This window comes from Rhinopithecus bieti, unplaced genomic scaffold, assembly GCF_001698545.2.
Source record: "Rhinopithecus bieti isolate Rb0 unplaced genomic scaffold, ASM169854v2 scaffold_56806, whole genome shotgun sequence".
Lineage (NCBI taxonomy): Eukaryota > Metazoa > Chordata > Mammalia > Primates > Cercopithecidae > Rhinopithecus > Rhinopithecus bieti.
The window spans coordinates 1,655,904-1,681,624 of record NW_016823424.1 but is presented as its reverse complement, the minus strand read 5'-3'; the positions used below and the strand labels follow the sequence as shown (position 1 = coordinate 1,681,624).

Genomic DNA, 25,721 nt, shown 5'->3' with positions numbered 1-25,721 from the left:
ATGCTCAGCTATTGCCTGAAATAAAATAACTGGCCTTGCATAGTCATAAAAGAGACATTATGTACTGTTAACTGGCTCTCTATTAACCACAACGGGTAATTCTCTGTGATTCTGAACAATTATACCTTGTTTTCAGAGGGGAATGTCTGTTGAAAGGCAACTAGCAAGCTGAAAGTTACTCATATTTTCCCACTGGGCATGTTTTATGAATTGAGGAAGAGGGAGACTGGACTAAGAAATAATTTTTCAGTCCCAGGCTGATGCATAGGAAAGAAGACGTAGGTCAACTTGCCTGGGGAATTTGTGTTAGTCAAAATAAAGATGTAACTTTTTAAAATTCCTTCAATATAGGCCTAGACTTAGAAATTTTTGGTTCTACTTGTCAGTCTGTCCAGTTACTCTAATTCCAAAGGAAATGTAATGTTTCCATACAGAACAAGCCACACAATGTCATTCCCCTCCTGGAAATCAAAAAATGTGCTTGCTCCCATTTCCACCCAACACTCAGCAACCTCCCCTTCCAATGCAGGTGGTGGTGAATGCCTTGGTGGGCGCCATCCCCTCCATCATGAATGTGCTGCTGGTGTGTCTCATCTTCTGGCTGATTTTCAGCATCATGGGAGTTAACCTGTTTGCGGGAAAGTACCACTACTGCTTTAATGAGACTTCTGAAATCCGATTTGAAATTGAAGATGTCAACAATAAAACTGAATGTGAAAAGCTCATGGAGGGGAACAATACAGAGATCAGATGGAAGAACGTGAAGATCAACTTTGACAATGTTGGGGCAGGATACCTGGCCCTTCTTCAAGTAGTAAGTAATGTTTTTTGTTTTCAGTTCTGTGAAATTCAGGCAGCTAGCACAAATCCCATTTGGCTTCTTCTCAACCCTGCTTCTAGAATCACGATTATTCTCAATAAGTCCAAGAGAACAGTGTTGTTCCCCAAACCAGTTTCAGAGAGACACCTTTCCTGAGTATTCTCTGACTTCTACAAGATCTCGCTTAAAGGAAATCTCTCATTGTGCTCAGGAGCAGCGCTGTCCCAGCAACAAATAAAGATTCCTGCAATGTAATAAAGTGGCAGAGAGATCATCTTCCCTTCCTGGTCAGAGTGTAGTTAAAGAGACGGGCAAAAAAAATCAAGAAGATAAGCGCATAGACAAAAAAGTAATGGCAGTTGTGATGGAGCAAAATAATATACATACTCACTACACTCCAGTTAACTTAGGAAAAAACCATGGCAGTGCTTTGGTGCCACACTCACCTCAGCTCCACCCCAGAGAAGGGTATCAGATTAATGTATCACAGTAAGGAAGGATTTAGCTATCTAGATAATTCTCTTTTGCCTAATTTCATCCTTTCGTGCTTAGTTTTCACTTCCTCTCTCACCAGTGTTTCGGAATGTGTGACAAGACAACATAATGCAGTGAAAGCTTGTAGGCTTTGAAATTAGACTGATACTGATTTGAACCATACTCTGATACTTATTGGATATGTAACTTTGGACAAATTATTCAACCTCTCTGACTCTCTGTGTCTTCATCTATTAAATATAGATAATGAAACCTGGCATGGTTGTTAAGAGGGTTTGTGATTTTTAAAAATTTCTTAGCACAATGCCCAGCATATAACCATGCTTAATTAATGAAAATTGCTATTAAGTATTTTTGTTACTATATTGCCGTGCCTATATCATACAGTTCTTGGGAGACTAACTGCAATAACACAGATTAAGCTCTCAACCTAACCTAACATATAGTAAACACTGTCAACTCATAGTAGAAGGCAAAGTTCATGGAATGAACTATAGTTTTTCCTACCCCAAAGCTTTTTTGCTGTTGTATCCCAGTTCAAAAAATTGGACCCACAAATTGAATCTGAATTGGAACATCTCCAGAAAACCAGTGCACATCAACAAGCCAGTCAAACATGGTAGTCACAGAGTCCCTGCCATATGCAAGATGCTGTGCGTGACAGTACGATACTAGGGCCCTCAGATGAATAAAGACCTTCCTGTGCCCTGAAAAAACCTTAGAATCTGGTTGAGTACGTAAAACATGGAGAATAGTACACGGATTATCCATATTTCCAGTATCAGTCTAGATACAGTAGACTGAAGGAGTAGAATTGGGAAGGGACTGTCAAGGATAAAGCTGATATTGCCACTACATAGGCTATACATGTGTATATCAGTAAAGGGTAAGTCTGATCTTGTTTTTCTTTTAAATGCAACTATGGGTTTTTCCAACCCCTGTTGCTTAACACCTTTTTTTTTTTTTTGCAAAAAAATGATTCCTCAATGGAGTGGAGTGCTAAGTTCCAAGCATTTTCAGTAGATTCCTGCCGTTCACTCATAAAAGTTTTCCCTAACTTTAGGCAGGCTTCTCAGGCCCATGTTTTTGAGTCCTTTTGTAAAGCCTTAATCCCACTACCATTTTCAACATGTTTATTTGCCACACTTTATTGTTATTTTCAGGAACAAAGCCCTCCTGGGACCTGTAGTAACAAACAGAAAATTCTGTGTCCAAGGGAGGCTGCACCCAAACCCCTGTTCTGTGTTCTCACTGAACCTAAGCCTGGCCTTTGGGACCCCTGCCTAGACTCCCATCCCTTAATAGGCACTGTCTAATGACTGACTCTGTTTGCCAGGCAACCTTCAAAGGCTGGATGGACATCATGTATGCAGCTGTAGATTCCCGGAAGGTAAGGATGTACATGGCAAAAATACCACCTTCTCAGATGGGTGGAAAGCAAGCAGCATGGTATACCGATCCCACCAAGAAAGAGGAAGGGATGGAGGAATGGAGGAGTTGACATTTCTCTTTGGAACATTTATTGCTTGCTTTATTGATTATAGATCATTTTCCTTGTCTCAGTAACTTACTGTAATCACTCTCTTACATTGGCCCCTGATGATTAGACTTAATTTTTACTTGGCCCCAGTGAAGCTGTCTATGCTTCAATCCTGCTTCATAGCAAAAGTATGGCTCCTAGCAGACAGCCCTCCCTCCCTGTGGCTTCATGATTTGCATGTTCTCCACATGAGTGGGAGGAGGACTAGTGCCCTCTCAAGGCAGGACATGCCAGTGTAGAGAAGGAGGCAGGCAGAAAGAATCTAGGGCTCTCCCATCCCAGGATGTTCAGCAGCTCAAATGGTCACAGTTATGACTGATGGTCTTGGCATGTCCAACTGCAAACTAGGAGCTGATTCTCTTCCTTTTATCCTGTCCTTTGACAGCCTGATGAGCAGCCTAAGTATGAGGACAATATCTACATGTACATCTACTTTGTCATCTTCATCATCTTCGGCTCCTTCTTCACCCTGAACCTGTTCATTGGTGTCATCATTGATAACTTCAATCAACAAAAGAAAAAGATAGGTCTCCTCCCCTCATTGCCAGTGGTTGGAAGTCAGCCCAGATAAGAGGCATCTTTGTCCCTATCTCTAGAAAGAAAATGTCCCTCTTTCTTTCTCTAAAATCTATATTGTCAGCTCACTGTGACCCTGGCCCCCATACGTTAGCCCCAACACACTCTTTCTGTTCAGGGCTGGATTTTGCAGCACGTAGTTTACCACACATACTAGCAGTCTTTTATTCTTGAGGCCTATTACTGGTCTTGGTCTCCCACCAGAAGCAGGTAGGTCAGAGAGTGCAGTCTAGCAACAGAGATGAAAAGGAAAGAAACAGATGAATAGCTATCGCAAGTAGAAACTCTCTAGACTTGTGATTATCTAGTCAATCTCTGAGCACAAGGAAATTGGGATTTGAGAGACCACCCTTGGAAAGTTCACTTCCTTACCTGTTCTAGATGGTTAACAAGTTTCACAAAGCAACTTGAAAAAATTGCTCTTGTGACTCATTTTGTAAGTCAAGTCTATCCCAGCATATTCCAAGACACCCTCCAAATTGCTTTCTTGCACCAGAATTTCCAAATTTGGGGTATCATCTAAAATAAATTGGGTATCAGCCAGGACATGAAGATCTTTTTATTCTAAAATGTTTTGTCTAGAATGTATCAGGAAAATTGGCCCCCAGAAAATGAGACTGTGAGATATGACTGCCTTCAAAGTCACTGCTCTCAAGTTTACCCTTTCATGAGGGTCTATAATTGGATAGTCCATTTCCTTTCTACCTCGTGACTGGAAGACCTTAGAAATCCTGAGCTAAAACAAGGGCAGGTATCTCTTTAGAGCTGAATGATTATCCCAGGTCTATTCCACTCTGGGACAGCTATTAGCTACAAAGGAAAGGGATAGGTCTCCCCTCAGTTCTCAGTATTGATCCTTAGGTCCAAACCCATAGCATGTTGAGAGCCAGTTGTAATTGTCTGTTTTCTTCTTCCTTCCTTTACTTTGGAGGTCAGGACATCTTCATGACCGAAGAACAGAAGAAGTACTACAATGCCATGAAAAAGCTGGGCTCAAAGAAGCCACAGAAACCTATTCCCCGCCCCTTGGTAAGTGCATTGTGCAGGCTGAGGACTTAGTGACAACCCATATAGGAAAAGTACTGCTAGGGTTACTGCAAAGGAAGGAAAAAGGTAAGTGATTAGGCTGCTTTGTGCCTAATCCTCTCCTCACCACCCATCCAAAAAATCTGAATAGGAGAGCAGAACAGGGATTAAGCATGGGGGCTTTTACATCAATCCTCAACCTATCCTCTGAACCTTCCTTGGGCAACCGCCAAGAATCAGCATGTGAACCACATTGGCTTTGGCCCCTGTAGAGAGATGTTTTTAGAGACAACCAAAAATTAACAAGAGAAGATGAAATAAAATTGCTGTCTTTCCTACCAGTACAAGATAGGATTTGGTCATAATTTTTTCAGCTTCTCTCTGCTTATTAGGTATGCCTTTGCAGGATGTGTCTAGAAGCTAAAGTCATGCTTCTGGCTATTTGTGGGAGCAGAAGAGGGTAAAACTATGTGAGTCTGGTGCCCTGATTCCTCTCTTGAGCTGAGCCTTTTATAAAACAGATGAGGAAGCTGAGATTCTGCTCCATTGTTCCATTGGTGGTGGTTGTCTTGTTTCAGAGAAGGAGGAGATGCCCTGCTTCTGATTCCATATATCCGGTTGCGGGGGACATCACCCCCAAAAGCCAGGCCCAAAGTTCCTTCTTCTGTAACTTCCATTTAGCAACTTTAAAAAACAGACACAACACCACCAAAAAACACTCAGCAGAACCTTTAATACAAAAGCTTCCCTGGCAATCTAATTTGTAGAAATAAAAGTAGAGTGACTATGTTTGAATCAAGAGTTATAGTTCCAGAGCGTTTTCTCCCCTCATCCCCACACACACTGCACATTGGCAAATCTACGGCATCAACCTTTGAAGGAAAAGAAATTCTAGGGCTTTGCAGAGCAGATTAAAACCCACCAAGTTAAAGTAATCCTGAAAATAAGCACCAGCCCAAGTACCTAGGTACTTAAAACAAACAAAAAAGCAAGGAATCTTAAGAAAGAGAACAGTTGGGGTTTTTTATTTCCTTGATGTTGAGACTTCATTTTGTGATAGAAATGGGACTAAAGGGAATAGAAAAGGGTTAACATTTCTAAAGTTCTGTTTAGTACTTTACATATGGGAACCTGAGTGTATTTACTTCCACATTAAAATATAATAACTTCCAGCCTAGGCAACATAATGAGACCCCATCTCTACAAAAAAAATTTTTGTAAAAAGTAGCTGGGCATGGTTATGGGTACCTGTTGTCCTCACTACATAGGAGGCTGAGGTAAGAGAATTGCTTGAACTTGGAGGCCAGGACTGCAGTGAGCCATGACTGTGCCACTGTACTCCAGCTTGGGCAATAGGGAGAGACCCTGTCTCAAAAAATACAAAATAGAATAAAATATTTTTTTAAATGTAGGAAACATTAAGAAAGAGTGATTAATATTCATTTAGCAAATATTTATCAGTCTCCACTACGTACCAGGCACTAAGCATTATGTGATGAACAAAAGGTAGACACTGCTGTCATGGAGCTTATAATAGTTGGGGAGATAGATAATAAATAAGCAAACAGCTACAATAAAATGTGGAAGATTGTGGGGAAAAAATTAACTGGAGGGCTATAAGTGGTGGATCTACTTTAATATAGTAGTCAGAGAAAGCCTCACTAAGGAGGGTCTACTTGAGTGGGTGAGAAGGAACCGGCTGGGCATGGTAGCTCATACTGTAATCCCAACTTGGGAGCTAGAGGCAGGCAGATTGCTTGAGCACTCCAGTCTGGGGAAGAGAGCAAGACCCTATCTCAAAAAAAAAAAAGAGAGATGGAACCAAAGAGCTGGGGGAAGAGATTCCTGGCAGAATACACATGACCCCAGAAGCAGAAAACAGTGTGGCCAGCGGGTGGTGAGCCAGAGGAGGGACATGAGCAGAGTCAGACTGTGCCAGGTGTCTCCCTGTAAGCCAGGTTAACAATAGGGATTGTGTTGCAAGCCCAGTGGGAAGCTCTTGAAAGGTTTTAAGTAGGGGAATGATGTGATCCATTTGTTTTTTGTTTTATGTTTTGAGACAGAGTCTCTCTCTGTCAACCGGGCTGGAGTGCAGTGGCGTGATCTCGGCCCACTGCAACCTCTGCCTCCTGGTGGTTCAAGCAATTCTTGTGCCTCAGCCTCCCGAGTAGCTGGGATCACAGGTGTCTGCCACCACGCCCAGCTAATTTTGTATTTTTAGTAGAAACAGGGTTTCATCATGTTGACCAGGCTGGTCTTGAACTCCTGACCTCAAGTGATCCCTCTGCCTCGGCCTCCCAAAGTGCTGAGATTACAGGCATGAACCACCACACCTGGCCATGATCCATTTGTTTTAAATCATTACACTTGCCATTGTATGAGGACTGCATTGGATGATGGCAAGGGAAGAAGTAGGAGACCAGTTAAGTGGCCAGACAAGTCCAGATGAGAGATGATGGTGGCTCAGGTTAGAGTAGAGCCAATAAAGATGGAATGAAGTGGATGAGCCCAAGTTCTATTTTTGGAGGAAGAATCAATAGGCCCTTCAGTGGATCAGATGAGGGAGAAGAAAGAGACAAAGATGATCCTTAGATTTCTGGCTTGAGAGCCTGGATGAATAATTGAGATGAGAGGAACAAGCTGGGTGAGGGGCAGGGAACAGACTTGACTCTGCTTTGGACTTCAGTGTGAGAAGCTTGGACATGATAAGTTTGAGATGCTTATGAGTCATCAAGAAGTGGCAAGTAAGCAGCTCAGGTTCAGAGGAAAGGTGTGGGCTGGAGAAGAAAAGCTTGAGAAGCATAAGTACATAGATACCACGTAAGCAGCAGGAATACATGAACTCTCGTAGGGCAAAAATTTAGAGAAAGAAGGGATTAAGAGAAGAAATTGCTTGCAGATGAGACCAAAAAAGGAGCAGCTGGGTAAGTAGGAAGCCATCCAGAGTGTGTGATGTCACAGACACAAAAGAGAAGTGGTCAGCTGGGTATAGTGGTGCACACCTGTAGGCCCAGTTTATTGGGAGGCTCAGGTAGGAGTATCACCTAAGGCTAGTTTGAATTGCTGTGTGCTATGATTGCACCTATGCATAGCCACTGCACTCCAGCCTGGGCAACACAGTAAGACCCGTCTCTAAAAACAGAGAGAAAGGCTGGGCATGGCTCACACCTATAATCCCAGCATTTTGGGAGGCCGAGGCAGACAGATCACTTGAGGCCAGGAGTTCGAGACCAGTCTGGCCAATATAGCAAAACCCCGTCTATACTAAAAATACAAAAAATTAGCCAAGCGTGGTGCTAATCCCAGCATTTTGGGAGGCCGAGGCAGACAGATCACTTGAGGCCAGGAGTTCGAGACCAGTCTGGCCAATATAGCAAAACCCCGTCTATACTAAAAATACAAAAAATTAGCCAAGCGTGGTGCTGTGCCTGTAATCCCAGCTATTCGGGAGACTGAGGCATGAGAATTGCTTGAACCCAGGAGGCAGAGGCTGCAGTGAGTCAAGATTGCACCACTGCACTCCAGCCTGGGCAACAGAATGAGACTCTGTCTCAAAAAAAAACAAACAAAAAACAGAAAGAGAAGCTTTCTTTGGAAAGCTCTTGGTGAGGTAATATTGATGTTGGTCTCCATCCATGCTCCTGATAGAGTAGCAGAGCTGACCAGTATTACAGAAAAGAAGGGAGAGGGCACCTCGATTAGCAGGGTGACAGCTTCCATAGGTTGGCTTGGAAAGGTTTTCATGAATCTTTTATCTTTTCCTTCCCTTCCTCCCCAGAACAAAATCCAAGGAATCGTCTTTGATTTTGTCACTCAGCAAGCCTTTGACATTGTTATCATGATGCTCATCTGCCTTAACATGGTGACAATGATGGTGGAGACAGACACTCAAAGCAAGCAGATGGAGAACATCCTCTACTGGATTAACCTGGTGTTCGTTATCTTCTTCACCTGTGAGTGTGTGCTCAAAATGTTTGCGTTGAGGCACTACTACTTCACCATTGGCTGGAACATCTTCGACTTTGTGGTAGTCATCCTCTCCATTGTGGGTGAGTGGGGTTGGGGAAGTAGGCGAGGGGAAAGGGGACCTAACTGATTGTGAGGATGAGATATTCCAGGAGAGGAATGAGTGACACAGGTCTGAAGTGCAGGCAAGATACCCTCATAGCTTAAACCCATGTGTGCCCCTGAGTCATCTTGGGGGCCTGCCTAGCAGGTTCCATGGTCAGTGAGTTTCTACTGAGTGTTCTTAGTAGTCTTGGATTATAAATTCTGTGGCTGAGGGAAAAAAGGAAAAAAAAAAGATTGGTTCTTGCTTTTAAGGAGTTTAAAGTCTAACAGGGAAGGTAAAAGAAAGTTGTCATTAAAAAATGTAGCACAATAGAAGTATAAAATGAAAAAAGGAATGATTGTTAACTTGGCTGTTAATGATATAGTCTAGGTAAGTTCTGGTGGTGATGGCCATGGTAGTGCTGCTGTTACTGGCAGGGCTTGTTTACTGAGATTTTTCTATGGGCCAACTACAGTTTGAGAGTTTCTTCACCTGTGTTATCTCATTTGATTCTTATTACATCCCAGGAAGCAAGCTTCTTTATTATCCTGACTGTATAAATGTCCACAACCACTTGCTAAGAGGTGGTAGAGGCATAACTCAAGTTGATCCCAAAGTCCATGTTTTTTAATAGTGACCATGTGCATTTTGCTTCAACCTAAAAGTGTGGGGGACATGATGTCCTGGCAGGCAGGCAGAAGGAAATCCCACCCTGTTGATTGCCCTCCCAAAATGTTTCCTTGCCTTCCTGAAAGGCATCTTGTGTGATAAAACTCAGCCTTGGTTCCAGGTAAGTTTGACTCATTTACACTAGAGAGAGTGCTCAAGACCCATGGGGCCAGCCCCAGAGCTCCAGTGGCCATGCTGGGCCTAGTGCAGTGGTGAGTAAGGTAACAGAAGGCAGGGGTCTCTTCTTGGCCCGTGCCACCCTCTAGTTCTGTCCTTCAGAGCAGCATGTCCAAAAGTGTGTTGATGTGTGGAACACTAACCCTATACATTTCTTCCCAAGAAAACAATCTCGTGAGGAAATTACTTTAGGTAACACTGCCTTTAATTTTCCTTTGGAGGTTCACAGTGCACATTACTGAATTCTCTTGGAAGTCCTACAGTAAAGAATTCTGGGCCGGGTGCAGTGGCGCATTCGTATAATCCCAGCACTTTGGGAGGCCAAGGCGGGCAGATAGCTTGAGCCCAGGAGTTCAAGACCAGCCTGGGCAACATGATAAAACCCCATCTCTGAAAAAAAACAAAAAACAAAAATGAGCCAGGCATGGTGATATGTACCTGTAGTCCCAGTTACTTGGGAGGCTGAGGTGGGAGGATTGTTTAAGCTCGGGAGGTGAAAGCTGCAGTGAGCCGAGATCACGCCATTGCACTTCCTAGATGACAAAGAGAGACCTAGTCTCAAAAATAAAGAAATAATTCTGTTTAAATGTAACATAGCATCCCACCTTTATTAGACCACAGTTTCCTTTTTTTCAGTAATAATAATGATAGCTCACATTTTAATGGAACACATTATGTGCCAGGTACCATTATAAGTGCTTTAAATATGTTAATTCATATAATCCTCTCAACAAACCTCTAAGAATCCTGAGGAACTGAGGCACAGAGAGGTTCCCAAGACATGTGGCTGGTAAGTGAGCAAGTGAGAGTTCAAGCCCAGCCTGCTGGCCTCAAGTCGATTCTCCTGATTTCTCACAAAACACACTTTGGACAATGCTACCCTTGTCCACTGCTCTTGAAACTTTCCTGGCCACTTATTGAGTGACGCAGAAAATCCACAGACCAAATCATACACCCTATTTTCAAATGATACTCTAAAAAGAGGAAGATGTTTTGATGATGAGGATTTTATTAATCGTTAATTTGTTCAGAAACAAAAGTATAGAAATCAACTTTTATTTTATTTTATTTTATTTTTTTATTTTTTTATTTTTGAGATGGAGTCTCGCTCTGTCACCCAGGCTGGAGTGCAGTGGCCGGATACTCAGCTCCACCTCCCGGGTTCATGCCATTCTCCTGCCTCAGCCTCCCGAGTAGCTGGGACTACAGGCGCCCGCCACCTCGCCCAGCTAGTTTTTTGTATTTTTTAGTAGAGACGGGGTTTCACCGTGTGTTAGCCAGGATGGTCTCGATCTCCTGACCTCGTGATCCGCCCGTCTTGGCCTCCCAAAGTGCTGGGATTACAGGCTTGAGCCACCGCGCCCGGCCAAAATCAACTTTTTAAAGTAAGAAATGTATCAGAGTTTTCTAGAGGAACAGAACTAATAGGATAGATGTATATATGAAAGGGAGTTTAGTGAGAACTGACTCACACGATCACAAGGTAAAGTCCCATGATAGGCCATCTGCAAGCTGAAGGGAGCCAGTAGTGGCTCAGTCTGAGTCCCAAATCCTCAAAAGTAGAGAAACTGACAGTGCAGCCTTTGGTCTGGCCAAAGGCTTTCACTCTTGGTGAAAGTCCAATAGTCCAAAAGCTGAAGAACTCAGTCTCATGTTCGAGGGCAGGAAGCATCCAGCGCGGGAGGAGATGAAGACCGGAAGACTCAGCAAGTCAGCTTCTTCCATCTTCTTCTGCCTGCTTTTTCTAGCCGAGCTGGCAGCCGATTACATGGTGCCCACCCACAATGAGGGTGGGTCTTCCTCTCGCAGTCCACTGACTCAAATTAAAAGTAATGGCAAAAAGTGCAGTTGCTTTTGCACCAGCCTAATCTCTGGCAACACCCAGAAACATTATTTTGCATCCTTCAGTCCAATCAGGTTCACACTTAATATTAACCATTATAAGTCCACCCCGTGCCAACTTGAACCTGTACACATCTCCTGAAATCATACTTAATATCCAAATAAATACAGTAATAAGGTCATAATTACGCCTAACATAATACAGCTGTCCTTCATACAACAAGAAGCACACTAATCCTTAACCTGAATGCTATTACATAAAGTTAACAACACTTAAATGCTGATATGAAGTCAACAAATCTTATGTCACATGATAAAGGAAAAAGAAAACTAAAATGAAGATGTTTTCCTAGTACAAGTATATACATGCACAAACATGTTCTTAACAAAATAAAGAGGAAATACTTATGACAACAGTCCTCATTTCTGCATCTGGTCACGTGGTCGTAGCTGGCATTGATGACTACCTTCTACTACTCATTCTATATTCACTTTGCCTTCAGCAAGCCCAGGGCTGGTTGTGGTTTTTAACCTGGTGGAGTGACCCAAATCTTCATTCCTAAAGGGTCTGGGGCATTTGTAGTCCTGCCTGGATTGAGCTGTTGTAGTTTCCCATTGACCTTAATCACAGGGCATGCTAATACTAAGAGACACCCTAAAGGATCTCCTGTATTCCATGCATACTCGTCCATACCTCCATTTTGGAGCAGTAGACTGATTTCATCTTGATCATCTGGGTCAGTCACCCCAGCCAACACTGTAACTCCCTTCTTAGACTGTTGACTTAGAGGTAGCCCAAAGTGGCTAGGTGGCAATCTTAACTTCAAGTTTCATGGAATCATTGTTGTGTTTCCTAGTGGCAGCATTCCTCCCTCTGGAACTAAGACCTCTAGGCCAGCAGAACATAATGTCGCAGGAACAGGAAGCAAAAATTTTGCTAGCCGGTCACTAGTGGTGATGGGGAGTGGTTCCACTTCCATTTCCACCCCTTGATTCCTGGACCCATGAATCCTGGCTATGGGAGAAATAGTACCATCTATTGGACACTGATTCAGAGCATACACAGCCTTCTGGAGAACTTTGCCCCAGCCCTGCAAAGTATTGTTACCTAGTTGGCATTGTAATCATGACTTCAAAAGGCCATTCCACCATTCTATCAATCCAGCTGCTTCAGGATGATGGGGAACATGGTAAAACCAGTGAATTCCATGAGCAGGAGCCCACTGCCACACTTCCTTAGCTGTAAAGTGAGTGCCTTGGTCAGAAGCAGTGCTGTGTGGAATACCATGACGGTGGGTAATGCATTCCGTGAGTCCACAGATGGTAGTCTTAGAAGCATTGCTTGCAGGATAGGCAAACCCATATCCAGAGTAAGTGTCTGTTCTGNACACTGATTCAGAGCATACACAGCCTTCTGGAGAACTTTGCCCCAGCCCTGCAAAGTATTGTTACCTAGTTGGCATTGTAATCATGACTTCAAAAGGCCATTCCACCATTCTATCAATCCAGCTGCTTCAGGATGATGGGGAACATGGTAAAACCAGTGAATTCCATGAGCAGGAGCCCACTGCCACACTTCCTTAGCTGTAAAGTGAGTGCCTTGGTCAGAAGCAGTGCTGTGTGGAATACCATGACGGTGGGTAATGCATTCCGTGAGTCCACAGATGGTAGTCTTAGAAGCATTGCTTGCAGGATAGGCAAACCCATATCCAGAGTAAGTGTCTGTTCTGGTGAGGACAAACCGCTGCCCTGTCCATGAAGGAAGAAGTCCGATATAATCAGCCTGCCACCAAGTAGCTGGCTGATCACCCCGAGGAATGGTGCCATATTGAGGGCTCAGTGTTGGCCTCTGCTACTGGCAAACTGGACACTCAGCAGTGGCCATAACCAGGTCAGCCTTGATGAGGGGGAGTCCATGTTGGTAAGCCCATGCGTAACCTCCAGCCCTGCCACTATGGCCACTTTGTTCATGGGCCCATTGGGCAATGACGGGGTGGCTGGGGAAAGAGGCTGAGTGGTGTCCACAGAATGAATCATCATATCCACCTGATTATTAAAAGCCTCCTCTGCTGAGGTCACCCTTTGGTAAGCATTCATGTGGGACACAAATATCTTCACAGTTTTTGACCACTCAGGGAGGTCCATCCACATACCTCTTCCCCAAATTTGTCACCAATCATGCTTCTTTGAAGTCCCCGACCATCCAGCCAAACAATTTGCTACAGCCCATGAATCAGCATATAATTGCAAATCTGGCCATTTCTCCTTCCAAGCAAAGTGCACAAGCAGGTGCACTGCTTGAAGTTCTGCCTGCTGGGAAGATTTCCCTTCACCACATCCTTCAGGGATGTCCTAGAAAGGGGCCATAGTGCTGCAGCTGTCCACTTTCGGGTGGTGCCTGCATTTCATGCAGAACCATCTGTAAACTAGGCCCTAGTCTTCTCGTCTTCTGTCAGTTGATCATAGGGAACTTCCCCATCAGTGCAGGCTCCAGGAGAGAAGGCAGGGTGGCAGCAGTGGGGACCATGGGCATTTGAGCTACTTCCTCATGTAACCTACTTGTGCCTTTAGGACCTGCTTGAGCCCCATCAGGTGCATACCATTTCCATTTGATGATGGAATGCTGCTGTGCACACCCAACTTTATGGCTAAATGGGTCAGAGAGCACCCAGTTCATGAGAGGCGGTTCAGGTCGCATGGTAACTGGGTGACCCATGGTCAAACGTTCAGTTTCCACCAAAGCCCAGAAACAGGCCAAGAGCCATCCCTCTAAAGGAGAGTAGTTATCTGCAGAAGATGGCAGGGCCTTGCTCCAAAATCCTAAAGACCTCCTCTGTGATTCATCCATGGGGGCCTACCAAAGGCTCTAAACAGCATCCCTATCTGCCACAGACACCTCAAGCACCATTGGATCTGCTGGGTCATATGGTCCAAGTGGCAGAGCAGCTTGCACGGCAGCCTGGACCTATTGCAGAGCCTTCTCCTGTTCTGAACCCCACTCAAAACTGGCAGCCTTTCAGGTCACTCAATAAATGGGCTGGAGTAACACACCCAAATGAGGAATGTGTTGCCTCCAAAATCCAAATAGGCCCACTAGGCATTGTGACTCTTTCTTGGTTGTAGGAGGGGCCAAACGTAGCAACTTATCCTTCACCTTAGATGGTATATCTTGGCAAGCCCCTCACCACTGGACCCCTAGAAATTTCACTGAGGTAGAAGGTCCCTGAATTTTAGTCTGATTTATTTCCCATTCCTGGCACGCAAATGTCTCACCAATAAGTCTAGTGTGTTTGCTACTTCTCGCTCACCAGAGCCATTCAGCATAATGTCATCAATGTAATGGACCATTGTGATATCTTGTGGAAGGGAAAAGTGATCAAGATCTCTGCGAGCAAGATTATGACACAAAGCCAGGGAGTTTATATACCCCTGAGGTAGGACAGTAAAGATATATTGCTGGCCTTGCCAGCTGAAGGCAAATTGCTTCTGGTGGACCTTATGCACAGGAATGGATAAAAAGGCATTTGCCAAATCAGTAGCTGCATACCAGGTACCAGGAGATGTGTTAATTTGCTCAAGCAATGAAACCACATCTGGTATAGCAACTGCAATTGGAGTCACCACTTGGTTCACTTATGATAATCCACTGTAATTCTCCAAGATCTGACATCTGCACAGGCCAAATAGGAAAGTTGAACGGGGATGTAGTGGGAATCACCACTCCTGCATCTTTCAAGTCCTTGATGGTGCACTTATCTCTGCAGTCCCTCCAGGGATGCAGTATTGTTTTTGATTTACTGTTTTTCTAGGTAGAAGCAGCTCTAATGGCTTCCATTTGGCCTTTCCCACCATAATAGGCCTCACACTACCAGTCAGGGAGCCAATGTGGGGCTTCTGCCGGCTGCTAAGTATGTCTGTGCCAATTACACATTCTGGCATGAGAAAATGACCACAGGATGAATCTGGGACCCACTGTAAGTCAGACTTGAGCTAAAACTTCATTAATTACCTGACCTCCATAAGCCCTTACTCTAACTGGAGGACCACAATCATGTTTTGGGTCCCCTGGAATCAATGTCAGCTCAGAGCCAGTGTCCAGTGTCCAGTAGTCCCCAAAAAAGGACCAGTTACTCTGGTAAAAGGCTGGAGGTCTCCTTGGGGAAAATTGGGGGAAAGATTAACAGTATAAATTATCAGTAGTGTAGTGGGGTCCTTCCTCAAAGGGACCTGACCTCCCCTTTATTCAAGGGGAATATTATTGTGAGTCTGTACACTGCTTCAAGTCTGGAAATGGATTGAGGGGGCATGATTCTCTATTTTTATAATTCAAATTAGTCCTTTGTCCACTTGACCTGGAAGTTTTCTGCTTATACAAATTAAGAAAGAATGTAGTAGGCTTCCTATCAATTTCACTTCTAGGAACACCATGATTAATTAGCCAATGTCAGAGCTCTACACTAGTCAGACTATTCTGATTGCTGCTTTGCGTCTGCTACCCATTAGGGTAGCTACACCCACCTTGCCTTTGACAGTTAAGTGCCCCCACTTGGCCCCTGCCACCTTGGGATCCAATTATTCCTTTTGCATTTAAATTATCCAGTTGAGTGACTGCAGTTCCCACTGTAAGATCTGGCGTACAGGGAAGAGCAATCACAGAGCTCTTCAAGGATGCAGGTGCTCCCCTCACAAATCTATTTTGCAAGGTATTAGTGAAGGGCATGTCTTCTGGAGCCTACCAGTTGGGATGAGTAGGTTTAAGGTGACTAATCCACTCTAGCATTCCAATCTCCCTAAGCCTTTGGATCCCTTCCTCTACATTAAACCAAGGGAGATCAGGCATATCCAGCTCACTCACAGTGGGCCATCTTTCGATCCGTGTTTCAGCTAACCAAGCAGATAAACTATTAGAACCGTTTTTAACTCCCCAAGCTGCAATATTAAATACAGAATCCCTGCTTAGTGGGCCCATATCAATAAATTCAACCTGATCCAACTCTATGTTCCTTCCACCATTGTCCTACAACCTTAACATCCATTCCCATACCTGTTCTCCAGATTTCTGCTTATACAAATTAGAAAACTCTAGCAGGCCAGGCACCGTGGCTCATGCTTGTAATCCGAGCATTTTGGGAGGCTGAGGGGGGCAGATCACTTGAGGTCAGGAGTTCAAGACCAGCCTGGCCAATATGGTGAAACCCCATCTCTACTGAAAATACAAAAATTAGCCGGGCATGGTGGCATGCACCTGTAATCCCAGCTACTCGGGAGGCTGAGGCACGAGAATCACGTGAACCCGGGAGGTGGAGGTTGCAGTGAGTGGAGACTGCATCACTGCACTCCAGCCTGGGCAACAGAGCAAGACTCCATCTCAAAAAAAAGAGAAAAAAAAAATCAAGCAGTTCTTTTGGAGTGTAGCTCATCTCGTGGGTCACACTCTGAACCTCACCTCTAGGGACCTGCCATGACTTGAGTCTAGTTACAGGTCTAGAAACAAACAGGGGTGTTGGGGGTGGATTCAGAGGAGAATCAGCATTGTCTTGCCTGGCAGCTGCCTCCGGGGAGACCACTGTTGCCTCAAGCATTGCAGGGTTAATCTCAGACAAATGTGGAAAGGCTGGTGGCAGCCTGGGTGAGGGAAGGGATATTGCCACCACTGGGGATGGGGAGGCTGTTTCCTCTGGCACAAAAAGGCTGTCAGAGTTTACAAGCTCAGTGTCCCCAGCTTCATCAGGGTCCTCCCACACATCCCTATTCCAAGTTGCAGAATCCTGTTCTTTTCCAATCAATGCCCTCACTTTAACAATAGATACCGGCAGGGGCTGGTGGTGCACGCCTGTAATCCCAGCACTTTGGGAGGCCAAGGCGGGCGGATCATGAGGTCAGGAGATCGAGACTATCCTGGCTAACACGGTGAAACCCCATCTCCACTAAAAAATACAAAAAGATTAGCCAGGCCTGGTGGCGGGCGCCCGTAGTCCCAGCTACTTGGGAGGCTGAGGCAGGTGAATGGTGTGAACCCGGGAGGCGGAGCTTGCAGTGAGCCAAGATCGTGCCACTGCAATCCAGTCTGGGGACAGAGCGAGACTCTATCTCAAAAAAAAAAAAAAAAAAAAAAAAAAAAAAAAAAAAAAAAAAAAATAGATACCTAGTGAGGCTGTGCATGCACCTTTCCTTGCAGGCCAGCCACTTGCATGATAAGAGCTTGTATCTGATTTTCTGTATTTTCAGCCACTTGCATGATAAGAGCTTGTGTCTGATTTTCTGCCATTTCAGCCCTTTGTCTAGAGGAGATAAGACTCAGGGCAATCTTAGAAGACTTGAGGCTCAGTATGTGCTTCTGGAGCTGGGAGTTAGCATCCCTGAGCTCATCCTTTTCTTTCATCACTTTCTCTAGCAAACTTAGGAGCAACCAACCAACTTCGTTATATTCCTTGGTTCTCCACATAGTCACTAAACTCTTTGCCTTTCAAGAGCAATGAATCAGGAATATCAAATACCATCTATTTTGCAAAACTCCCTAAACAGTTCATACCAGGGACTATTAGTGTTCTCCATACTATCAGAAGTAGAATCCTTCGCATTTTTGGGTCTAATCAGATTAAGCAGCCAACTCCAGAAACCCCAAAGGAACTAAAGAAATCTATCCTTAAAATTCTGTTCCTCTAGAACCACTCCTGGTAACAAAATCCGTCAGGGTTTTCTAGAGGGACAGAACTAATAGGATAGATGTGGTCTCACATGATCACAAGGTGAAGTCCCACAATAGGCCATCTGCAAGCTGAGGAGCAAGGAAACCAGTAGTGGCTCAGTCCGAGTCCCAAATCCTCAAAAGTAGGGAAGCTGACGGTGCAGCCTTTGGTCTGTGGCCAAAGGCCTGAGAGCCCCTGTAAAACCACTTGGTGTAAGTCCAAGATCCAAAAGCCAAAGAACTTGGAGTCTGATGTTCGAGGGCAGGTAGCATCCAGCGCAGGAGGAGATGAAGGCTAGAAGACTCAGCAAGTCAGCTGCTTCCACCTTCTTCTGCTTGCTCTTTTTTTTTTTTTTTTTTTTTTTTTTTTTTTTTTTTTTGAGACGGGGTCTCGCTCTGTCGCCCAGGCTGGAGTGCAGTGGCCGGATCTCAGCTCACTGCAAGCTCCGCCTCCCGGGTTTACGCCATTCTCCTGCCTCAGCCTCCCGAGTAGCTGGGACTACAGGTGCCCGCCACATCGCCCGGCTAATTTTTTGTATTTTTTTAGTAGAGACGGGGTTTCACTGTGTTAGCCAGGATGGTCTCGATCTCCTGACCTCGTGATCCACCCATCTCGGCCTCCCAAAGTGCTGGGATTACAGGCTTGAGCCACCGCACCCAGCCCTTCTGCTTGCTTTTTCTAGCCAAGCTGGCAGCCAATTAGATGGTGCCCAGCCACACTGAGGGTGGGTCTTCCTCTGCCAGTCCACTGACTCAAATGTTAATCTCCTCTGGCAACACCCAGAAACAGTACTTTGCATCCTTCATTCCAATCAGGTTGACAATATTAACTATCACAAGGAATTGGGGTAAAACTAGCTCTGAAACCACCTGCAGTACCCCTCAAATGGTGTTTCTACTGCCTACATCACTGTCTGCCCCATTTCTCTCCCTTTTTCTATGGGGACAAACACATTCATCTTTCAAAACCTACCTCAGGCATCATATTCTCTCTGAAGCCCTACTTGCCCACCATATATGGGCTGCAAGTATCACATATACTTGAATATATGTTACATAACCTGACTTATTTGGTCAGGTTATGATTTAATTGAGAGAGCTGAGAAATCATCATGGGTGGGTCCTGGCTAAGGTAGAGATTTTCTTGAAGGCTCAAATACCCCATGGAGGTTACTTGACCCAAGAGGCTCCAAGAGGTTACCTGACCCACTCTATGAACTTACTGCATCTTGTCTTTTCCTGAAAAGCTAAGATTCTTCAAAGGGGATTCTATAGCCTTGTGCAGTTAACTGCCCCAGTATTTATGCATTCTTATGATTGAGAAATGTTTCCTTAAATTAAATCCCTCATGTCAGCTGAAGCTCCCATTGTCTTGTTAGTGCCTGGACAGCAAGAGAAGGTACTGAACAAGGAGAACATGTCAGTGCCTTCCCTTCGGTTGTCATTTCCCAGACGTTTCGACTCCCTTCCTTTCCCTCCCTCCCTCCCTCCCTCCCTCCCTCCCTTCTTCTCAACTTCTTCCTACTTCTTCATCCTCTCCACATCTGTTCCATGTTGGCAGATACAAATCAGAGGTGTGGTGGGGTTTACAGCACCTGCAGAGCCCCAAGGGCTTCTTTTGGATAAAAGGACTTGGAGCTGCCCACTATCATTCCACAGAGGGAGTTAGGAGCCAAGCATAGCAAAAAATTGTAATCAGCAACGTAGAAAAGATGCAACCTGAGGCAGGTGAAGGATTTGGGAGCCCNTGAGGCGAATCCCAGGATGAATATAACTAGAAAAGGCTCTCTGATTTGCACACTTTCACCTTTTGCCTTTATATCCTAATGCCTTGGCATCTTTACCTGCTGATACTGGTTTCTTTTCTTTTCTCCTTTTTTTTTTTTTTTTTTTAAAGACAGAGTCTCTGCCTGTCACCCAGGCTGGAGTGTGATCTCGGCTCACTGCAACCTCTGCCTCCCAGGCTCACGCAATTCTCCTGCCTCAGCCTCCTGAGTAGCTGGGGTTACAGGCATGCGCCACCGCACCCAGCTAACTTTTGTACCTTTTTTCTTTTGAGACGGAGTCTCACTCTGTCGCCCAGGCTGGAGTGCAGTGGCGTGATCTCGGCTCACTGCAACCTCTGCCTCCCGGGTTCAAGCGATTCTCGTGCCTCAGCCTGCCAAATAGCTGGAATTACAGGCATGTGCCACCACACTTAGCTAATTTTTTTGAATTTTAGTAGAGACTGGATTTTGCCATGTTGGGCAGGCTGGTCTTGAACTCCTAGCCTCAAGTGATCTGCCCACCTCAGCTTCCCGAAGTGCTGGATTACAGGCATCAGCCACTGCACCCAGCCTGATACTGGTTTCTGATTCACGACTTGCAGCACAAAATCTATCTGCTCAGAGTTGAAAGTCACTCCTGAGAGTCCCTTTAGTTTTCTAGGCTAGTTTGGTAGACTAGGGAGGTAGGGCTATGCGAAACCAACGATGTTCTTTCAGAGCAAAGAAGAAGATACTTTGAAAATTGCTAGCACTAGCAGAATAACTAAGACATCAAAGTTAAAGGATAATGAGGTCATGAGGTGGAGCCAGGACGTCTCATTTATTGTTTGTGGATATGGAAATTTGATTCCATTGTGGAGAGTATCAGTAACATCTTAGAAAATCATATGTGCACAAATCTGGGGAAAAAAAACCTAATCATTCTTGAGTAGAAAACAAGCAAATGAGGATCTATTCATAAAAGGGAATACCACTCAATTGTTAGAATGAATAATCTAAAATTATTTCAACATGAGGGATCAATCTCACAATTGTAATGTTAAATCTCAAAACAAGGTAGAGACCTAAATAGATGGACCTCAGAAGACGGATGCAGCCTGGATGTGGCATTTCACACTGTAATCCCAGCACTTTGGGAGGTTGAGGAGGGAGGATCGGATTGCTTGAACCCAGGCATTCAAGAACAGCCTGGGCAACATAGCAAGACCCTTATCTCTACAACATGTTTAAACTAAATAAATAAGACAGATATAGTATAATTTCCTAACCATAGTAGGAAATTATATATATGTAGGATTCTTACATAGTAAATCTATAAACACACACACTAGAATGATACATACCATCTTCAGGATTGTGGATGCTTCATCTGGGAATGATGAAAGAGGAAGAAAATTGGTAAAATGCTAGCCTGTATTAAATCTGTGCTCCATCCCAGTTACTCAGGAGGTCTGAGGTAGGAGGATCACTTGAGCCAAGAAGTTTGAGACCAGCCTGGGCAACATAGCAAGACCCCATCTCAAAACAAAAAACAGCATCAAAAAACAAATTTGTGTGTTAGTTATGCAGTGTTTGGCACATAGGTGTCTATTTTATTGTCTACTTTTCTGTATGTTCAAAACGTCACCTTTTTTTTTTTTTTTTTGGAGACAGGAGTCTAGGTCTGTCACCAAGGCTGGAGTGCAGTGGCGTGATCTGGGCTTACTGCAACCTCCACCTACCGGGTTCAAGTGATCCTTGTGCCTCTGCCTCCCAAGTAGCTGGAATTACAGATGTGCACCACCATGCCCAGCTAATTTTTTATTTTCAGTAGAAACAGGGTTTCACCATGTTGGCCAGGCTGGTCTCCAACTCCTGGCCTCAAGTAATCCACCTGCCTTGGCCTCCCAAAGTGCTGGGATTACAGGCGTGAGCCACCATGCCCAGCCAAAATGTCACTTTTTGAGAGTTCAGACTGAATAGTAAGGCACTTATTCTGCAAAGCCCTTTGAACCTAAGGGTTCCACAGTGCCAGGTAAAAAAAGTGAAGAGAAAGGGTGTCTCCAATCTCAATAACATAACATCTTCTATTCCTCTTCTTAGGAATGTTCCTGGCAGATATAATTGAGAAATACTTTGTTTCCCCAACCCTATTCCGAGTTATCCGATTGGCCCGTATTGGGCGCATCTTGCGTCTGATCAAAGGCGCCAAAGGGATTCGTACCCTGCTCTTTGCCTTAATGATGTCCTTGCCTGCCCTGTTCAACATCGGCCTTCTGCTCTTCCTGGTCATGTTCATCTTCTCCATTTTTGGGATGTCCAATTTTGCATATGTGAAGCACGAGGCTGGTATTGATGACATGTTCAACTTTGAGACATTTGGCAACAGCATGATCTGCCTGTTTCAAATCACAACCTCAGCTGGTTGGGATGGCCTGCTGCTGCCCATCCTAAACCGCCCCCCTGACTGCAGCCTAGATAAGGAACACCCAGGGAGTGGCTTTAAGGGAGATTGTGGGAACCCCTCAGTGGGCATCTTCTTCTTTGTAAGCTACATCATCATCTCCTTCCTAATTGTCGTGAACATGTACATTGCCATCATCCTGGAGAACTTCAGTGTAGCCACAGAGGAAAGTGCAGACCCTCTGAGTGAGGATGACTTTGAGACCTTCTATGAGATCTGGGAGAAGTTCGACCCCGATGCTACCCAGTTCATTGAGTACTGTAAGCTGGCAGACTTTGCAGATGCCTTGGAGCATCCTCTCCGAGTGCCCAAGCCCAATACCATTGAGCTCATCGCTATGGATCTGCCAATGGTGAGCGGGGATCGCATCCACTGCTTGGACATCCTTTTTGCCTTCACCAAGCGGGTCCTGGGAGATAGCGGGGAGTTGGACATCCTGCGGCAGCAGATGGAAGAGCGGTTCGTGGCATCCAATCCTTCCAAAGTGTCTTACGAGCCAATCACAACCACGCTGCGTCGCAAGCAAGAGGAGGTATCTGCGGTGGTCCTGCAGCGTGCCTACCGGGGACATTTGGCAAGGCGGGGCTTCATCTGCAAAAAGACAACTTCTAATAAGCTGGAGAATGGAGGCACACACCGGGAGAAAAAAGAGAGCACCCCATCTACAGCCTCCCTCCCGTCCTATGACAGTGTAACTAAACCTGAAAAGGAGAAACAGCAGCGGGCAGAGGAAGGAAGAAGGGAAAGAACCAAAAGACAAAAAGAGGTCAGAGAATCCAAGTGTTAGAGGAGAACAAAAATTCAGTATTATACAGATCTAAAACTCGCAAGTGAAAGATTGTTTACAAACTTCCTGAAAATATTATCAATGCAGAACAGCTGTGGAGACTCTAACCTGAAGATCTATACCAAACGTCGTCCGCTTACCACGTAACACAGCTGCATCTTGAGCAGTGACCTGCCAAGGGCAAAGGACCCCGCTCCCTAGACTCACAGATTTTCTAATGCTTGGGCAGGTGGTTACTGCATGTTCCACATCAGTCAATGCAACTTAGGACAAAACTAACCAGATACAGAAACAGAAGAGAGGCTGCCGGGACCAGCATATTTCCGTTGCAGCCAAATGGATTTTATTTTTTCATTTTATTGATTCTCAGAAGCAGAAGGCATCACTTTAAAAGTTCGTTTGTTCATGCAAACTATATTTGCATTCTTACATTAGTTAAGCTAAGCAGCAAAAAGAAAACACACACACACTCACATTTAGCCCATGTCATTTAATTGTCAGTTTCTTTGACATAAAGCGCATCTTCTCCACATGGGCTTCACGTGGTTTGGAGATGGGTGGGGGAAAACAATCAGGTTTCTTCAGGCTGAGGAGGACTTGCTCAGGCCGATTCCAAACATTGTGCTCGTTCAATGCGTAGAAATGATTTGCATGATGGCATGCCGTGATCAGAAGTCATGCATGAGATCCATACACCACAGGACACTACTAATCTAGTCCCTTGCATTGGGTCAGCCTTTGGACAGGACCCAGCCCTGCACCGTTCACTGTATTTGGAGAAAATGGTAAGAGTTCCATACCGGCTATAATTCTTTATTATGAGTTCTTAAAAGTCCTTCATACACCTTCTGGGTAGGGAAACAACCAACTAATTGACTAACACCACCACCAACAAAAAACAAACCCAATCCAACAAGCAGATGGATCCGTTGCGTGTATATGTTTAACAGACATCTCTAACATACAGCCATTGTTGCACATTTTGCAAGATGAACTATTTAATGCTGCTCTGTGTCCAGTACATGGGGGAGATTTTGATCCCAAATGGCTTGTACTATTTATGTCACTGTAAAACCAAATCCTAGGGCTAAAAAATTCATTTGTATCTTGCAGTATTTATGATGATCGTTTAGCCTTCATACTGGAGAATTGACACTTATTTGGGGTAGAGATAAAAGTGCTATTCAAAGTAGCACCAGTTATCTCTAGAGGTAATTTGGGGAACTTAAAACGACCTTTCATTGGGAGTTATGGGGTCCTCATTTCATTTCGTATCATGTCCTCTGCATTGTGGCTTTCTCCAGGCATGGGTCGATACCGCGAGGGGTTCAGATATTCTGAACTGGCCTCTCTCTTCTGCAGAGGGGTCGTCGCGTACTCACACACTGCATGGCTCCCCCTGCCTCCATCACATTTCTCCACTGAGCAGGGCTTCCCTTGCCCACAGAGGTGGGTGAGGATAGCAGCACTGGGGTTACGGCTGTGATTTCCTTCATTTATTATTAGAATAATAGTCACTGGTGGGACCTGAGGTAGCGATGGAGCCGCCTCTGAACCAAGCTCACTTGGTTTCTTTACTGCACTTGTTTTCATGAGAAAGCAATTTAATATTAATTCTTTAGGATGTTCCAGCTTCCCCCAGCGCATTCCCTTGCAGCCAGTTTTGCAATCTGCTTAGCGACCTGCCCATTGTCATTGAAGTGTGGCTTCTGGGGGAGCATCATTTCTTCCATTCCATCTCCTGCTTTAGGAAAGACAGTTTTTAGTCCAGGGGTTTCTCACCTAATGACTGGATTTCAAAGCCAAGATGCTGCAGTTGAATGTGTCAGTAAGTCTATACAAAGAGTGAAAAGAGACTTTAGCATGTGAACCAAATCAAAATAACTTCTTCCTGAACCATACACTAGAGGGGGAAGAAGCACCAACCCATAATCAGACACACCGATCTGCCTTGCAGTAGAAGCACTTTGAAGGTAATTTCACAGTCCACCTGACTAGTTTTGCATAGAACAAACCACAGTAAGTCGGTAAGCAGAGCTTTCTATCTTGTTGGACCACTAGAAACTCTGTCCAGCTCTCTCAAGCGTGCTTCTGCAGCAGCATCCGTAGAATTTTTGTACTACACCCAATACCAGACTGGGAAGGCATATCTTTCAGTGACCCTGCTAACTGCTAGGATGAATGTATAGTAACATGTACAGGCTACATTGTAAACAGCACAAAACAAAAGCTGACATGTGTGGTTATTCTTTTTAAGAGAATTATAAATACTGTAATATAATTTTATTTTATTGGCATGCCTTTTTGTAAATATAAATTATTAACTTATTAAATAGGAAATGGCTTCTGGCTTATGCCATTGTCATGTTTATTTTTATTTTTTATACTTTTCTTTCTTCTTAGAACTTAGATGCTGTCAGCCAATGTACATCCCCAAACCAGACAGACAGACAAAAAATTTTTTATTGCTAATGGTCTTTTCCAAAACAACAAAAAATATATATTTTTGTTCCAATGTGCAATAAATTCTAACCACGTCTATGCAAGATTTGGCTAAACTTAATAATTGTTCTTAGGTCTTGAGATGGGCGACAGAGCTGTAAGATCCCGCTAAGTACACCATGTGCTCATGCTAGTGATGTCATTAAGCTACTAGAGCATAGTGATGAGATTTCTCTGAGATGTAACCGTTTCCCTCTGCTAGCTCCTGACCCCAGCCCAATAGGCTGTCTCCTCAGTAACACATGGGCCTTGGTATCTGGCACCCATCAGCCAGCCTCATAGGAAAGAAGCCACCTCCGCTGTATTTGAAGTTTCACTTAAAAAAAAAAAAACCCTTTT

The 25,721-nt window shown here is 44.5% G+C and overlaps 1 protein-coding gene across 2 annotated transcripts in view; it reads left to right on the top strand.

Moving 5' to 3' along the window:
* SCN8A (sodium voltage-gated channel alpha subunit 8) overlaps positions 1-25,224 on the top strand; it is a 218,556-nt gene extending 193,332 nt beyond the window's left edge. The window contains exons 22-27 of one of the 2 annotated variants that reach the window (XM_017861547.1): positions 530-814; positions 2,652-2,705; positions 3,241-3,378; positions 4,356-4,460; positions 8,236-8,506; positions 21,733-25,224. In XM_017861547.1, coding sequence (XP_017717036.1) covers positions 530-814; positions 2,652-2,705; positions 3,241-3,378; positions 4,356-4,460; positions 8,236-8,506; positions 21,733-22,880 — 2,001 coding nt within the window. In that variant the 3' untranslated portion in view covers positions 22,881-25,224. The remainder of the gene's footprint in view (positions 1-529; positions 815-2,651; positions 2,706-3,240; positions 3,379-4,355; positions 4,461-8,235; positions 8,507-21,732) is intronic. The other variant, XM_017861546.1, reaches the window with a different exon arrangement.
* The last annotated feature ends 497 nt before the right edge of the window (positions 25,225-25,721 follow it).